The sequence below is a fragment of the Rhinoderma darwinii genome, chromosome 8, assembly GCF_050947455.1.
Source record: "Rhinoderma darwinii isolate aRhiDar2 chromosome 8, aRhiDar2.hap1, whole genome shotgun sequence".
NCBI lineage: Eukaryota > Metazoa > Chordata > Amphibia > Anura > Rhinodermatidae > Rhinoderma > Rhinoderma darwinii.
In genome coordinates, this window is record NC_134694.1 from 10311194 (window position 1) to 10328898 (window position 17705).

Sequence of the window (17705 nt, forward strand, 5' to 3'; positions counted from 1 at the left end):
TGCGGATGGTAGCCGATCAGTGGTTTCCTCCATCCAGCTCTTTGTAGCAGGCTCAGTGCTTGGGTATATAGCATACTTTACCTGAACAAGCATTAAAGGAGTTCTCCGCTTTTCACAATCCCTACTTGTTAGAAGGGTCCATTGACAATAAACTGATCACAACTGTCCTGCTGGGATAACCAGCGATCAGCTGTAATCTATGGGGAAATCTGGCAGTAAGTGTTTAATTTTTCTGCAGCGCCACCACAGGAGAAATAAAGCATTGCACGCTGTCCATTCAAATAAATGTGTTGTCTGTGTAATGCAGGACATGTCATACAGAGAGAGAGAGAGACGCTCTATGTAACCGCTCTCCACTCTGGCCACGAGATGAGGATCCTGAACAGAGGACCCCCCTCTATTACCTCATAATTCCCTAATAGGGACAACCCCTTTTACTCGCTTTAATCTGACCAGGGATGGCCGGTTTTCAGGCCGTCTGTGCCATTGAGGGAGCTACAGAAACTTCTTTAAATTTCAAGATATGTAAAAGCCCTGGAGTCTGTGTCCATGTATATTATACACACACCTACATCTGGAAGGATTGATTTTTTTTTTAGTCACCTTTGTGTTGATCGCTTGTATTTCTAGAGCCGGCAATAGACTCTCTAGACTTTGGTCTGGAGATCTCACTTATTTGGACAGAATCGAACAACAGTCTAATATCTATGGGTCGGGGCCGGACAAATCCTAGAAGCCAAGTCGCCAAGGAGTCTAGAAGCCGTTAACTTTTTGAGTAGTTTTCTGCTGATGACTATGACCGTTCTTATTCCTGACCACTAAAAAAAAGTAAAATTTAGCTCCTGGGTTTTTCTGGTTGACGACCAAAGCCTACAGAATTTTTCTTCACCTCTGCTCCGGGGTCCTAGATAAGACCCGCAATGTCTGATGTTAGGTAAAACGAGAATCCCATAAAAATCTGGAGATCAGATAAACATAATAAGTTGAGCCTTTTTCTATAAGGCCTTTTACATGGCACTCTTTTTGCTGGCCAATGCTACTTATGACCTAGGGTTGTGCAGGTTCTCCAACTCTCTGCACAAGTCCAGGCAGGGTGGCAATCTTCAGAGAAAATGACCTTCTTGTGATTGGTCGGAAATCCCATATACGACCTTTTACTTATGAGCGATTTCTTCAATGATGAACATCTCAACGTTCCTGAACTTTCGGCTAGAAGAGAAATTGTTTTTGCTGCAATGGTATCTGGACATGCCCGTCTAGTCCCGGGAGACTTCTCGTACACTGGCCATTAGATATTTGCCACGAGTCCTAAGACCTTCGGTAATTTCCAGAACTTAGACTTTCAGGATTTCTAGGGATAGCATTGATGGGGTAGAATTATATGGACCTTATTGACCATTTAAGGTATTCTATGGGGGTTTACTACACCCTTGTCTTATAAGCGGGGCTATAGCCAATGCCCGTGCCCTGTGTTTCCGTAAGTTCAACGCTTCCAACCCTTCGGTCTCGTCTATTTACTCTGCTTCTGTTGAGCACTCTTTCTTTAGACTTTTTCTAGAACAACTTTGACTTGATCCATCTGAAAAAGTAGATTTGAAGCCGACCTACGAGTTTACAGTCGGATTGTTTGGGTTAAATTGTGCCATGATACACGTCTGCAGTCTACTCTACTGTGCGCTCTTCATTTGACTTCCTCTATTGAATCTGTGAGCTGCTCCTGTTCCAGCACGAGGCAGCCGTGAGGACAAGACTCCATGTTTGCCGTCTTTATGCTTTTTATTTTTTTTTTATTTCCGCTTCTTGCTTTCCTTCCACATGGAAGATCCTAGAAAACACAAGTCCTCTCTTTGGCCGTGTTGCACGTCTGGAGCTTTGACTCAGCCCAGCAGAAGGGCTTGGTAATCAGTGGTAGGAGAGAGGACTTTTATTATGAAAGCAGACAGTGCCGTGCCGTTGGCTTTTGTTGGGTCTGATCTATCAGCCGACATTATCCTGGGAGGGTGCGGGGCTTTTCCCCCCCTTCCTGCCAATCACAAGACGGGCTAATGGGGGCTTGTTGGATTGAAAGCAGAAGGGAACCTTTGCTTTTGGGGGGAAAATGAAGGTATTGCATTAAGAAACTAAGTTACAGGCAGCAAGTTTTTGATATTTTTCTCTTCTTGAGGGGTGGGGGCTCCAGCTCTTAACAAGATGGTGTATCAGCTTGGGGTTTTATATCAAATCTGTATTTTGCATTTGTCATTTTAAAGATTGGGGGGGAGGGGGATGTGGTTTACATCAGCCAATTACTTAATACTTGAATGTTCTGCAATGTGCAGGTAGAAAAATATCCAACGTTGTCATGGCTTGGGCTTCGAAAGAACCCCCTGCTATCTCTGGTGGTTCTGCTGGTTGATACTGGGTTCTTGTAACGTGTATGAGAGACCAGTCTAGACACCACTGTCTGCAATATTCACTGCAGGAACGAGCCTTTCTTTCTTTTTCTTTTTTTTTGCCCTTAATCATTTCAAGAGATCTTTGGACCCGAACACAATGCAGACTACAGCTCATGTATGAGGGCCTCTTTGTCTCTGTAAGGCCCATGCGTGCTGGCTCCTGGAGTTTGTGGGTGATTATTGGGCCTTTCGGGTAAGATTCACTTTGCCTTTATAGTAATTCCTAATTTTTTTCATTTTTTTTTCTTTCTTTTTGCTTGTTTTTTAATGTCTAACAATGACATGACAACTAGACAACCCTAGAGCAGATTCACTGTCCTCAACGATGATTATAGATCAAGAGGACAAATTTAGAATTTTTATTTCGCTTTTTCATTTTATCTAAATGGTTAAATTTATATTTGAATTTCTTTTATTTTTTTGTAGCCACCGTATCCTGTTTTTATTGTAGGGAACAAAGGCCATTAACCATCAACATTCCAACAAAATTTTAGTTTAGGTCCATCGTGGTCTATGAACGTAAATGCCTAAAGTCGCCATTGAGATTTTTGTAGTACTGTATACAAGTACAGCCAAACTATAGGACTATCCATCTCATCTTAACCAATTCTTTGTCTGTGGCCCGTTTTACTTGGCCCTGATCATGGAGGCATGAGGCACTCGGTTTGTGCCTCAACCAAGAGACCGTTTTCCAATCTACAAAAATGTGCCTTCCTATGATGGGCATAGATGATCGGTTCTTAATGTGACCTAAAATTTTAGCCATGAGATCAGGTCTTGTAAGATTATATCCATTTTTTTTTTTTTTTCACTTGAGCCTCTCGTCTGGATGTGATTTATCGTCTCCTTGCGGTGCGATGCAGACATGTTTTATTAAGCAGGCTGTGTGGCGTTCTCTCTTTATCTGCCTTTTCCTTTCTAGAGATCCCTAAACACCTCACTACACCTCTACCTTTCCGATTCACAGTCATTTCGTCTTCACAAAAAAGACCGCGCAGTAGAGTAGCTTAGATTTTTAGATTTTTCACAACATTGAGCAGCATATTTCTATTGTAATCCTTAACACAGGTTATTATGCTTTTCTTTCGTGTTTTGCGGCATCATTGACTTGGTTATAGAAGGTTTCGTACAACACCATAAGGTTAGTTTGGTGATGGATGGGCGAAGAGACATTTCTGATCTAGACGCTCTATCTCCGGTCGCCTGACCCTCTTGGATCTCACTGACGATAATCATTAAAGTTTAGTCAAGAACTGGACGAATCCTTGGAGTCCAGTAGCCAATGCACCTAAACATTGGTCACGGACACCGAAATTTTATGGGTTGATGTCTATGAATGTTCTTTCAGTTGGCTTCTCGAGTGGCTCCTAAAGTCAACAGTATCTTGTTCACTACTCATGGACGACCAGTTGTTTAGATGACACCCCAAGAACATACCAGGCTGGTTGAAGTGCGTTGACGTGCGCAATGACTCCATGCGTTTACAAGTTGACTAAATCGAAAAGGTGGCTTTTTGTCATCCGCCAAGAAGGCCACCATCTTTTTTTTTGACTAGGGGACGGGTGGGAGCTCGTAACTTCTATCTACGGAGTAACAGATCTCCTTTGCCTAGATTTTCTTCTACACCTTGTTAGTCCATAGATTTGTATATTTCTCTCCAATTTATTCTATTGACTGGGGCTGGAGATTGCCTTTCATTCGTCACAGGGAGAGTTGTGAATTCGTGTAATGCTCACTGACCACTCAATGTTGTCTGTGAGCCAGGCTCTTGGGTACTGCTCTTCTACATACACGGCTCGTCCATATACAGTGGACAACCCCTTAAAAGAGGACTTGTCCGCTCTCCTGACAGGTCTGTTTTAGTAGATACTTGTATTCCCCATGAAATAACGATTCTGGAGCATCTTTTTTTATAACTCTGTTGTACAGTTCCTTTGTTGTTCCTCCTAGAAATTTATGAATACATTGGGTGTTACCAGTTGGGGGTGTGTCCCTAGGCAGACTGACAATGTCCAATCAGTGCGCAGACAGAGTGAGACTGTATAGGGACACGCCCCTTTGACAAGTGGAATGGTAACGCCCAGTTGTCAGTTTATTCATAAATTTCCAGGAGGAATTAGTGGGGAGCGGCACAACCTAGAGTTCTAAGAAAAGACGCACCAGAATTGTTATTTCATGGGGAATACAAGTATTTACTAAAATAGACATGACCGGAGAGGTAACAGGTCCTCTTTAATACTTTGTTTGAGACTCCGTCCACCTGTTTGGGGGACTACAAGAACAAGTATGACCGACTCAAGAAATATCAACACCCCACGATCATTATTTTCCCCAAATCTCTCCTTAAATTGGGACAACTATATTTATAGATGATATTTATAGCTTTGTTTTTTCTTCAGAGTATCAGGTTCCTTGTTGCATTTTTGCTGCTGAACATTGTGGTAGTCTGAAGCAACAAAACCTCGGAGCTCCTCTTTTTTTGTAATCTGAATTTGTGAAGGCTCTGTATCTAATAATTCTCCTAGGGGACTGTGCAAGTCCGTTCCTGCCGTGGGCCATACCTCAATTTCCAGTAGCATCGACCTCAAACACAAGATCTCATGTCGGTTTTTTTCCAACAGCAGAAATGCAGGACAGTAGCGTATGAGACGCAATCCCAAGCCTCAATTAAAGGGACAGTATCATTATTTTGCCGTGTATCGTAAACTGGTTGGATCACCTAAATCCGGTATAGGGCTGAAAAAAAATAAATCTTAAAAGGGTGGTCTGCTTAAGATGCCCTATGGATGTAGTAGAAGGAGGGGGGATTCCCTGCTATCAACTAGAGCGGCTGTCGCTCTGGAGAGTCCAGCGCATCTGTGCATTACACGGATGGCCCATTGATTTCAATGTAATGCTTCGTTTCCCCTGCGGCGAGAACCCTTTAAGCATTGTTAAATACAAGCTATTAGGATGAGCTGGGAATCCCTTCTGCGTAGTCGGTGCACCTCGAAATTTGCTGCTGGTGCCGAGCCATTTGCCTTGTTTTGTCTCAAACGGCTACGTTCGTATTATCGGGGCAATAAGTTAGTCAAATTGGCTTCTAAAGTGGTGAAACTGGTTGCTAATGTCCACAGTACTGCGTTCATCCCCGGTTTTCACTGGAGTTCGGCGAGTAAATATTGTATTATTCCGACTATAAGACTACACGGGAGAGTCCCAGCCTTCAGTGTGTGTTAAGTCGGGACCTCCCGACTGTCTTAGTCCCTTACTTGGGACCGCCTTCATTGACTGAATCTAATAGGGGCCCCTGGACTGAAGTCTCCATGGGGTAAGAGCTGACTGGACAGTCCCTTTAAATTTTTGTCACAGAAGTGGACTACCACCCTCTATGTCCTATTGTAAGGAGAAATAGGACAATTTAGGAAGACTCCTTTATGTTGGATACAAATCTTTGTTAAAATACATTTTTCTTTTCCCTTTCTTGCAGCGGGTTGGCGCAAACAAGGTGGAATCCAGAAAGGATCTGCTAAAAGATATCACTAACAGCAAGGAGGAAGGTATGGAAATCAACTATAAGGGGGAAAGGCCCCGCGGAGCGGCATGGACGCGGCTGCGATGCTTCTGACAGCCGCGCTGTCACTATGTTTTTCATGTTAACAGCCGTTTTACCCACAACAACATGCGGCCATTAACAAGCAATTTACCATCCGTGCTGCACAGTGAGCCGGCGCACCTTTCGGAGGCATCGTGGCCGGGTCCATGACGCTTTGTGGGGCCTTACCTGAAGCGCTCTATTTTCTACGACTTCTGTTTCCATGTAGCGAGCATAACAAGATCTTTCCATGTAAACATAGGAGACGATGCATAGAAATTTAGACTTCGAAATATAATTCTAACCATAGTCATTTAGAATATTTCGGTGGACTTACCCTTAATATCACACAGGAAAGAGATTCCACAGCACCGGACCACCAAAGGGGTGCACGCCTCTACAGGACCTGGTCCACGGTCCTCAATATCGGGCAAACAAGAATAGACAAGGAGAATAGACTTCCAAAAATATAACCGCCTTTAATCACCCATGCAACGTTTCAGTCCAACAGGGCTTTGCTCAAGCAAATTTGACCCGCCAAAATCCATGTCAAATCTTGTACGTGTGAACGGGGCCTTACTGTTTTGTGTTATAACTGGTTCTGTATTACATTTGTGCCCCCCGACTATGCAAATGACCACCGAGTCCTGCCCCGATTTGAAATGCCTAACTTTTTAGCCAATTGCATGTCTGTTTAGTAACGCTGTCCTGTGATTGGGAAGCCGTGCATAATAAATAAGTAGTTGAGGGAGAATTGCCCCCCTTTTGTAATTTGCATGCAAACCCATTAAAGTTTCTAAAACTATTACGTATATGCTAAAGGATGGCTTTTAAAAAAAACAAACAAACACTGATGCCCTAACGTATTCATAACTATTTTCCAGCGACCGATGCCATGGCGGGGGACGAAAATTTGTCTGAAAAAGTCGGCGACACTAATGGGTCTTGCGAAAGGACTGACTCGAAGGAGCACACAGTATCCCCACATGGTGGACAGGACAGCACAAAACTGCATAACCAGGACCCCAATTACAAAACCTGTTGGGTGGCCGAGAACGGTGTCTGTGAAAGAGACCCAGGAGACCTCCGACAACACCCACTGAAAATAAACAGTCCCATGCAGACTTCTGTAGTGGGGAGCAATGGATATATATTAAACAAATCTGTTGTCCATCAACAGCGGACCACGAGCTCCTCTCCGCTAAGCGGCCACGCTGCAAAGACTCTTCCTGGAGCTGCTCTGAAGACTAAAGCAGCCGCCAATGTATATGTACCCACAGCCCCTTCTCCCGCTCCCCCTCAAGTGGGAGACCAAGTTCAAGACGAGAGCCCAAAGCTAATGGATTCTTCCGTATCGGACTTGAAAATTCACAGGGCACGGAAAACCCTACCAAGATCCACCTGCAGTTCGGTAAGAGGAGGAGGCATGAAGGGTTATCCATACACGTGTACTTATACATGCTCTGGGGGGGAACCCATGAATCTGAGGCTATAATGTCATTTTTTTTTATTATATTAGCCTGGGAGGTACCTTTTTAGAATGTGAAATAAAACTCCCAATTCAGGGGCGGCCATACCGTTAGTGCAACCTGTGCAGCTGCACAGGGGCCCAGTAGGTAGGGGGGTGCCCACTGTTAACTTAAAATCAGCTTGGTACTGTTGTACTATTTGATTGTATATAAGGGACTGAGCTAATGACCATTGCTCACAATTATCGGTGGATTGTTTGAGAGACATAAGGGTGGGCTGTTATTTGAGCTGTTAGAGAGTTAGGGGCTGCATACTGTTCTTGCACAGGGGTTCTCTGCCGTCTGTCCACCCCTGCTCCAATCGTATTATTGGCAGGACGTGTCCATTTTTGCTCACCATTTTACAGATTATACAATATATAATTATTTTGTACTAATCCTGAGTTACAATTTTTATTGTACTCCAGAGCTGCATTCACAATTTTGCTGGTTGTCATTGGAAACAATCATCAGACACACACCCTTAAAGCTTAGCTGCCGTTATTGAGGGTAACAGTTATTTTATCTTATATCCGATTACTGTACAGTGTCTGGTGTAAAGAGGGAATACCCTATAATGTATATTGCCAAAGCAAGATCTTTGCAGACACTGAACAAGCAGGGAATTCTGGGAGACTTCAGCTCTGAGGCCTGCAGAATTGTTAATGCAGCTCTGGACAAAAGAAAAAAATTAATAAAGAGCATCTGAAATGGGCATCGACGAAATGGCCACCCTGTTACAGCTCAGAGCTCTGCATAAGTGGTGGGGGGCTGCATACAGTTGCCTCCACAAAAGGACCACTCGGTCTTACGCTGCATGTCTTGCCACCATTTGCACATCCTTGAGAGATGCAGCTACTATTTCGGAACCATGTCACTTTGAGAGGGTTGTGCACTATTAGAAAATCCTTCCACAGAGGTTGGAGTCCAGATAGGGTACAACTTACTAATACTCGCTCCGTCCTGATTCTTAATGGAGATCTCAGAACTCGTGGGACTTGTAGGTTTCTGACCCTCTGCTCTGTAGTCCTTGCACAGTCCTGTCATGATTGGATTCACTGATTTCCCCCCCCCCCCCCCCAATGTTTCTCCAGTGCTGTACCAGCAGCTCTAGAAAGTGACGCTATCACTTCGTGAATCTAAAATGCCTTTATATACAAAGCAAATTTCCTTTAATCCAGTAGATGTTTTGGAAATCTTAATCCTCAAAGAATCCAACAATGGTCAGATTTAAAGGGGTTGTCCAGGATTTAAAAAAATAAAAATAAATAGAAATTTTGTTTTCTCCAGAAACTGTACCAGTCCTGTCCATGGGTTGTGTAGTATTGCAGTTCAGCCCTATTCGCTTGTATTCAGAAGAGCTTCAATACCAGATACAGCCCTTGCATAGACGTGGCGCTGTTTCTGGAAAAAAGCAGACCTTATTTTTTATTTTATTTTTCAATTCTGGAAAACCCCTTTAATCCATGCGAACTGAAACAAACGTATATGACTTGTATGGCATTGTAACAGTGAAGCTGCTTTAGCCTGTGTTCACATGTATAGGCTTTGCCGCCTTTTGGTCGCCACGTTATTTTATCAGCCTGAAGTTCATACGATGAGGCACAGAACCACATGGATTCTAGGGCTTGTTGGAGAATGCCCAAACCCAGGCGTTTTTTTTGGCATTTTTCCTCTATTGAAAGACTGCATTAGCTTTGCATTAAACCTAATGACAGTATTAGGAAAAAAAAATCCTGTCAACAGAAGAGCGCAGGGCATAATGTACACCATGGATGTACTGTCTGTAAACAACCCAAAGAGGCTGCACCACTGAGAATTTCTTTTGACCCGTCTCAGTGGTGCAGCCTCAGGCTTTGGGCCTGTTGATCATAGCTCAGCATAGAAGTAAACAATTCTAACATGGCTTTTCAATTTTTTTTACATTGATAATACACTGAATGCATTTTTCCAAATTTTTTCTTGTAAGTCTTTGAACATCTCCTGGTTGTTTTTTTACTAGCTCCAATTTTCCGGGAACTTTTATATTGATGGCCTATCCTTAGGATGGCTCGTCCATATCCGATTTGACACCCGGCACCCCCACCGATTACGTGACTGAAGGGGTAGCGGCAAAGAACGCTGCAGCCTCCTCATAGTTTACCAGACACAGGACTGTATACGTCTGTAGTGGCTATGCTGGGTATCGTAGAAGATCGGTGGTGGTGCCGGGACTCGGACCCCCACTGATCTGATATTAATGACTTATCCTAAGGATAGGCCATCAATATAAAGTAATGGAAAACCCCTTTAAGAGTACATTACTAGTCCCAGCACAGGAAAGTGGGTACACCTACCTTATAGGCAGGGGCATAGCTATAGGGAGCAGAGGCAGCAGCGGCATTCATACTCTGGGGCCTGAAAGGGCCCAACCCTCTGACACATAACAAGACACCAGTATTATAAATGGCATATGGTAGGTCGGGGCCTTGCTAAATATTTTGTACTGGGGCCCAGAAGCTTCAAGTTACACCTCTGCTTGTGGGGTAAGAGATAAGGAGATGACCTCGTAGGTGGACAAAGTTCAGAATATAGCGAGATTCATTACTTTTTACTGGGCTGCGTCTCTCTTTACGCATAGCAGGAACTTCTAAAAACTTGAATGATCCATTTTTGATGGATAACGACAGTCCGATGCTCCCCACGAGCCGGAACGTGAATGCTGGCATCTCCTTGGTTGCTCCAAATGACACCACTGGTTTTATCGCAACCCCCCCCCAGATATACAAAGTGCTGCAGATAAGGATTTTGTAATAATAATGGTCTTCTTCTTCTTCTCTTGAAGCCCGTACATAAGGATCCCAGTGAGTTATCAGAGCAAGAGGAAAGCATGGAAGATTCTGCAGCCAAAAACGGTTTGGAGAGTGAGAAACAGTTGCCCGTACATCAATCCAGCACAACACAAGAGCTTCTACCTCAGGGTCAGAGCTGTGTCTCGTCAGCGAAGCCTCAGTCAGGTACGGGGGGTCCGCACTGCTTCTGGGGTGTGTATGGAACCATGCGAGGGATGTGGGACTAACGTCATGTCAAGTAGTCACATATCTGTTTTCATAATGTTTGTTGGCCCAAGTGCCGCCCCAGCTAATGTAACGTATGGTCTGTGTCTCATTGGGATTTAGCTGCTGTGGCATCTCGGAAAAAGAAGCGACGGATGGGAACGTACAGTCTGTTGCCGAAAAAGAAGACCAAATTATTGAAGCAGAGAACTGTCCTGGAGATGTTCAAGAACATGGCACACACTTCTTCCAGTCCCAAGGTAAGGTCTGTGAGGAGCAGCTGCTCTTACCGCTTATCTCAATGGTGACTCTATTGGGCACAGTTGAGCCTATTACCTGGCTACCGACCAGACGGTTCAAGTGCCGACCAGATTACCCATAAGCCTCCTTGAGCACTCTTGGCTACCAATCAGTACTAAGAGGGCCCTTGTCTTCATTTCTGCTCCACCCTTTCTGTTCAAAAGTTATAGGGTGGCCTACTTTGCTTTTGGGTCATCATACAGATGCCCAGAGGTGAAGGAAAGGCGTTCCTGTTCCAGGTCTAGCACCCCAGTTGTCATTATTTATCAATGGGTCCCCACTGTCACATTCAGGGTACCTTATGCCCCTAAATCTTATTAGAGATCCCTAACGAGCAAGATCTCTTAAGTAAAATATAACCTACCTGCTAATGAAGCAATCCCAAAAATAAACATTTGGTACCCCAGCTGGGAACCCATTGGTTTACCCGTTCATTGCGATTTATTGTTCACATAGTAGTGTATGCTTCCTACTTTAGAGCGAGAAGGATTCCGACGCTCCTCACATGAATGGAGAAAACGTAGACATGGATTCAGAAGAAGAATACTCCGAGGAACTGGAGGAAGAGGATTATCACAGCGGAGAACAGAGTGTCTCCGAAAACCAAGAGGAAGACAATGCTTCCAAAGATGTCACAGCAGAGACCGCTAGCCTGAAGAAGGTACGACTGCCTCAGCGGGATCCTGGGAGAGCCCTCTGCATCGTGTATGCTGCAGGGAATGCGTAGACTGTTAGACGAAGTTGTTGCCTGTTTTGGCACCGTTCTTTGTTGTGTAAAGTGATGAACACATTTGTAAATTGTTCGCTGCCTTCTGTCACTGTCAAATGCTGCGTGCGGTGTGGAGAGATCTGCTCGTCAGTAGATTGCTTTCCATTGACTGCAGTTGCAACAGTGACACCTGCAGGCTCAGCATAGGTACTGCATTCAATATAAAATATAAACAAAATACTAATAAATCATAAACTATATGATCGTTTATTGCATTTTTCATGGATATTATTACATATATTTTTTTTAAATCTAGTAGCATAGGTGTGCAAACCATATGGTGCCGTTCCCAAATATACTTCCATTATCAGGATCCACTCCATTTACAGGCTGGAAAGATGCCACCGTATAGCATTAAAGCTGCAGGGACTTCGATTTCACCAAGCTTCCCTGCAGCTCTTCAGCAGACACAGATCGCTTTACGACAGCCAGTGTCGCTGTGCTGTAGGCAGGATGCAGGTATCTGTACATAGACTTGTAGGGCAATTGAGGGATTTGGATTTTTTTCCATTGCCCTGTTCTATTATTAGATTCCTCCTGCTTGTAAGAAGTTATTCCGACAGCAGGTGTAGTATTAACGATCATGTCGGAAGATGACGTCGCCGACCATTAGCTGGGACTTATTCTGGTCGCTTATATGAAGTGACAGACCAGCTCTGTCCTAAGAATTGTACTCTAAGGCCTGATGTGCTGTGTGCATGGAGTCTGTATGGCGGCACATATTACGGAGCCGCAGGCGCTTCAACTTCGTGAGGCGTCATATATTTTCCTTTAGAAGCGATGCTTTTATTGGACCAGACCTCTGCAGTACGGCATTTAATAAGAGATTTGTCAACTATGACCATTTAAATGACTTGGACTCTAATGTGTATGATGTGATCTGGTCACTTTTACGGTTTCAACTTCTTACCTTTATGTCATTCAATTTTTCTGTGACAGGTGGATGACATGGAATCGGAAGCAGATGAAGAGGCTGAGTCTGAGGAAGAGGAGGAGGAGGATGATGATGATGAATCGGATTTAGTGAGTAATAAAGGGGGTTTGCCAAGTTTTTAGAACGGCTGTATATAAGCTGGATAAATAAAAAAAATTAACAAAACATCATGTATTTGCCATTTTAATCCTATCTGTTCCAGCGCTGTTCTCCCCTTTTCCTGGTCGGTGATTGGCTGCCTCAGTCAGGCGTTGAAGGTGTGACGCCGTCACGTTGCCCAGTTGAACGAGACCTGGTGGGGGAGAGCAGACATGTTGCGTGGGAACCGTGGGGATTTAAACAGTACATATATGATTTCTTAACATTTTGTATACTTGCAGCACGGTTTCATTTGTGTGTGTTTTTTAAAGAGACTCTGTCACCACATTATAAGTGCCCTATCTCCTACATAATGTGATCGGCGCTGTAATGTAGGACCACTTTATTAGCGATTTTAGATTTATGCTAATGAGCTGCTCAATGGACAACTGGGCGTGTTTTACTATATGACCAAGTGGGCGTTGTACAGAGGCGTGTATGACGCTGACCAATCAGCGTCATGCACTCCTCTCCATTCATTTAGTCAGTGCATAGGGATCCTGCTAGATCCTTATGTGCTGTCTTATACTAACACATTAACGATACTGAAGTGTTTAGACAGTGAATAGACATTCCACTGGATGTCTATTCACAATCCCTGCACTTTACCGTTTCTGTGGTAGTTACAGCAGAGCAAGCGTAATCCCGCGAGATTACGCTGTAGATGACAGGTTACAACGAGATTACGCTAGCTCTGCTGTAACTACCACAGAAACAGTAACGAAGTGCAGGGATTGTGAATAGACATCCCGTGGAATGTCTATTCACTGTCTAAACACTTCAGTATCGTTAATGTGTTAGTATAAGACAGCACATAAGGATCTAGCAGGATCCCTATGCACTGACTAAATGAATGGAGAGGAGTGCATGATGCTGATTGGTCAGCGTCATACACTCCTCTGTACAACGCCCACTTGGTTATATAGTAAAACACGCCCAGTTGTCCATTGAGCAGCTCATTAGCATAAATCTAAAATCGCTAATAAAGTGGTCCTACATTACAGCGCCAATCACATTATATAGGAGATAGGGCACTTATAATGTGGTGACAGAGTCTCTTTAAAAGGGTATTCTGATCTCAGACATTTATGGTATATCCACAGAATATGCCATAAATGTCTTATAGATGCAGGTCCCAGCTCCTGGACCTATATAGAGAACAGGAGTCGGGTGATCGCCGATGAGTACTATGTGGATCGGTGGCCACGCCTGTGAGCAGCTCTCGCCATTCTGTTCTTTAGGAGTTGAAGTAAAGGCTGAGCAGCACTGTCCTCCGCTCTGGATAAGGTGTGGGTCACAGGGGTGGGACCCGCACCTGTCAGACATTTATAACATATCCCGTGGATAGGCCATACATGTCTGAGATGGGGGATAACCCTTCACTGTTCATTTTTGTGTTTACTGTAGACTGAGAAAGGGAATTGACTTCATGTATTTGATATAGACATTAATAAGCTGAATGTGCTTGAGATGATTTATTCGTGAAGGAGAAGTCTCGTTTAATGAACGCAGAGAGGAAGTGGGACGCAAATAATTGCATTATATGCCCAATGTATGTAATGGAGAGACTTCATTAGGAATCAAAGTCCGTTGTAGATCTCGATGTTGTCTTAGTTGATTGTATTTGATAAAACAATAAGCATCATGAATGTGAATAGTCCAGATAGAAACATTAAAGGGGCCACTAATATCAGAATGCTGAATTGGCACTATATGGGTTGGTGCCACCCTTCAGAAAGCTGATCTTTTGGGGGAAGGGGTGTATTCTAGTGCCACTGTTCACCAAGTGTTTATATTGTCCATAATGTCGCGTCTTGTATAATGTTTTGCGCTTTCATGTATCTGCCATTGTAGAGCTCAGAGTCCAGTTTACAGAGGAAGAATCAGAAAAAACAACCGGGCCGTGCCGATAGTCCGTGGATGAAAAAAAACAAGAAGAGGAAAGAGCAAAGCGGATCAAATCCTAACCCATTTCTCGGTAATAAGCATCTTATTAGTGGGACTGGGGTACAGAAAGTGTAATCGGGCAGACTATTTGCCATGAACTTGGGGTCTGACAACCCCATCAAATAGACGACAACTCGGCGCTTCACCGCAAGGCTGGGTTATTACTGTGCGGACACAGAGGGCAGCTCTGCAGAAGTCACACCATGTCACCCCTGTCTCAGGCTGCTGGATTTATTACATATTTATACCCGGAAAATGTAGATATAACCCAGTGGCGTAGCTAGGTTCTCCTGCCCCCGGGGCAAAGATTCAGATTGGCGCCCCCCCCCCCCCCCACTTCTTTCCCGACATCTCCTTCCCCCTCGCCGTGTTTGCTTGCTCTACCAATCAATGAGGTGTAATTTGTTTTTCACCATTTTTTTTTATGTAACTCTATCATAAAACTATTTGTACATTTTGCAAGCGATATAGTTCTATAAGGGAGGTACCATAACAATAAATTAGAAGAAAATAAATTAAAGATGCCACACACAGCCCCCTGTAGATAATGCCACACACAGCTGCGTGTAGCTAGTGCCATACACAGACCCCTTGTAGATAGCGTCACACACAGCCCCCTCTTGTATAGAACGCCACACAGCCCCCTGTAGATGGCTCCGCACACAGCCCCCCCTTGTAGTTAACGCCACACAGCCCCCCTGTTGTAGATAGTGCCACACAGGCCCCCTGTTGTTGATAGCGCCACAGAGCCCCCCTTTGTAAATAGCGCCACACTACCCCCCTTGTAGATAGCGTCACACACATCCCCCCTTGTAAACAGCACCAACACAGCCCTCCTTGTAGATAGTGCCACACACAACCCGCCACTCCCCCTTGTAAATAGCGCCATACTCCCCACCCCTTGTAAATAACGCCACACTGTAAACAGAGCGGTAGCCTACCTCTACCACTCTCCGCTCTGCCTGACGTGACTCATCGGAGGAGCCGAGGAGGCCATGAGGCGCAGGCAGCGGTGGAGTTCCTTCTGACTAGGGTCGGTGACAGGCCGGGAGTGGACCAGTGAGGTCAGGTGACTGGAGTGGTCCACTCCTGCGCCGTCACAGACCCTAGTCAGAACGCCGCCGCAAGAACTCCTGGCTCTTCCTAACGCTGATCGCTGCTGCTGATGTCCGACATACAGGGCGCCTATCAGCAACCATCAGCTGCTCTGCCTCGCCCCCCCTAGCTACGCCCCTGTATAACCACATTAAATGGGCAGTTCCTGGACTTAAAGAGGCTCTGTCACCAGATTTTGCAACCCCTATCTGCTATTGCAGCAGATAGGCGCTGCAATGTAGATTACAGTAACGTTTTTATTTTTAAAAAACAAGCATTTTTGGCCAAGTTATGACCATTTTTGTAGTTATGCAAATGAGGCTTGCAAAAGTCCAAGTGGGTGTGTTTAAAAGTCCAAGTGGGCGTGTAGTATGTGCGTACATCGGGGCGTGTTTACTACTTTTACTAGCTGGGCGCTCTGAAGAGAAGTAACATCCTCTTCTCTTCAGAACGCCCAGCTTCTGGCAGTGCAGATCTGTGACGTCACTCACAGGTCCTGCATCGTGTCAGACGAGCGAGGACACCGGCACCAGAGGCTTCAGTTGATTCTGCAGCAGCATCGGCGTTAGCAGGTAAGTCCATGTAGCTACTTACCTGCAAACGCTGATGCTGCTGCAGAATCAACTGTAGCCTCTGGTGCCGATGTGGCCGTCACGATGCAGGACCTGTGAGTGACGTCACAGATCTGCACTGCCAGAAGCTGGGCGTTGTGAAGAGAAGTGGATGATACTTCTCATCAGAAAGCCCAGCTAGTAAAAGTAGTAAACACGCCCCGATGTACGCACATAATACACGCCCACTTGGACTTTTACTTTTAAACACACCCACTTGGACTTTTGCAAGCCTCATTTGCATAACTACAAAAATGGTCATAACTTGGCCAAAAATGCTCGTTTTTTAAAAATAAAAACGTTACTGTAATCTACATTGCAGCGCCTATCTGCTGCAATAGCAGATAGGGGTTGCAAAATCTGGTGACAGAGCCTCTTTAAGCCGTGGGGAAGTTGTATTTGCAGATGTTTGAGTTTCTTGCGGTCCGCGGTGACACTTGTTTTCAAGCTTCCGTGAGGCAAGGACGGGCTTGAACATTTTTGCATTGAGGGTACAGATACGTGGCCACACTTTTAGAAGAACACGCCTATCTGATAATATAATAATAATAATAATCATACAATCTCATTAGTGGGATGTTCTGGGATTGTCAGCTTATGGATGTGCCTGTGCAGGTTGCATCTAAGGCAGATCAGGTTATGATGGAAGCGTCCAAAAGCCTAGAACCTCTTCCAACATTCTGCGCATATGAATGGCTTCATATGAGATTTATGTAATAGGACCATTGGGATCGGTTATAAAAAATAAAACATAGTGTAGTGCCAAAGCCATCCCGTCGATCAGCTGATCGTTGCAGTTCTGGTTTCAGAAAGTCACCAGCAAAAAGCTTTTAACACCAGCCCGATATTTATGCTGCCCCTGCAGGGGAACTGTAGTATTACATGGCGACCATTCTTAATATATGGATGGGCTAGGGCTGCCGGACCCAGACACACTGTAAGCTTCTCTCCGCGCTGACTCATATGTATCAAGGGATTTTCCTTTTATAGCGCAATATGCCTTAATAGAGCATTTAGCAAGAGGGTGGTCTAAAGGAGTCAAAAACATTGTGGATTTTTTTTCTTTGGTAGTTGGTGACGGTGACGGTCAGGACACAAGCACAGAGTACACAGAAGTGTCACTTGACTCTCTGGACCTACGAGTGAAAGACATCATGTCTCCCCAATCTAAAGGTGAGCGGTCAGCGCATATGATGAATGTCTGAGGATGATGGATTGTGTCTATTTGTGTATGCTAATTTATTGAAAAGGAAAAACTAAAGTATTCAGACTCTTTACTCAGGACTTAGTTGAAGCACCTTTGGCAGTGATAACGGCCTCCAGTCTTCTTGGTTATGATGCCAGAAGGTTTTCACATCT

At 44.5% G+C, this 17705-nt stretch overlaps 1 protein-coding gene across 7 annotated transcripts in view; it reads left to right on the top strand.

Annotated features, from left to right (window-relative positions):
* The window catches only part of EHMT1 (euchromatic histone lysine methyltransferase 1), a 75942-nt gene that overhangs the window by 30722 nt on the left and 27515 nt on the right, over positions 1 to 17705 (top strand). For 5 of the 7 annotated variants that reach the window (XM_075835038.1, XM_075835037.1, XM_075835036.1 and 2 more), the window contains exons 2-9: positions 5905 to 5974; positions 6894 to 7420; positions 10342 to 10513; positions 10676 to 10812; positions 11331 to 11513; positions 12561 to 12644; positions 14548 to 14671; positions 17418 to 17519. In XM_075835038.1, the coding sequence (XP_075691153.1) occupies positions 5905 to 5974; positions 6894 to 7420; positions 10342 to 10513; positions 10676 to 10812; positions 11331 to 11513; positions 12561 to 12644; positions 14548 to 14671; positions 17418 to 17519 (1399 nt within the window). Of the gene's footprint in view, positions 1 to 1965; positions 2105 to 2605; positions 2629 to 5904; positions 5975 to 6893; positions 7421 to 10341; positions 10514 to 10675; positions 10813 to 11330; positions 11514 to 12560; positions 12645 to 14547; positions 14672 to 17417; positions 17520 to 17705 lie in introns of those variants that run through there. The other 2 variants (XM_075835039.1, XM_075835043.1) reach the window with 2 other exon arrangements.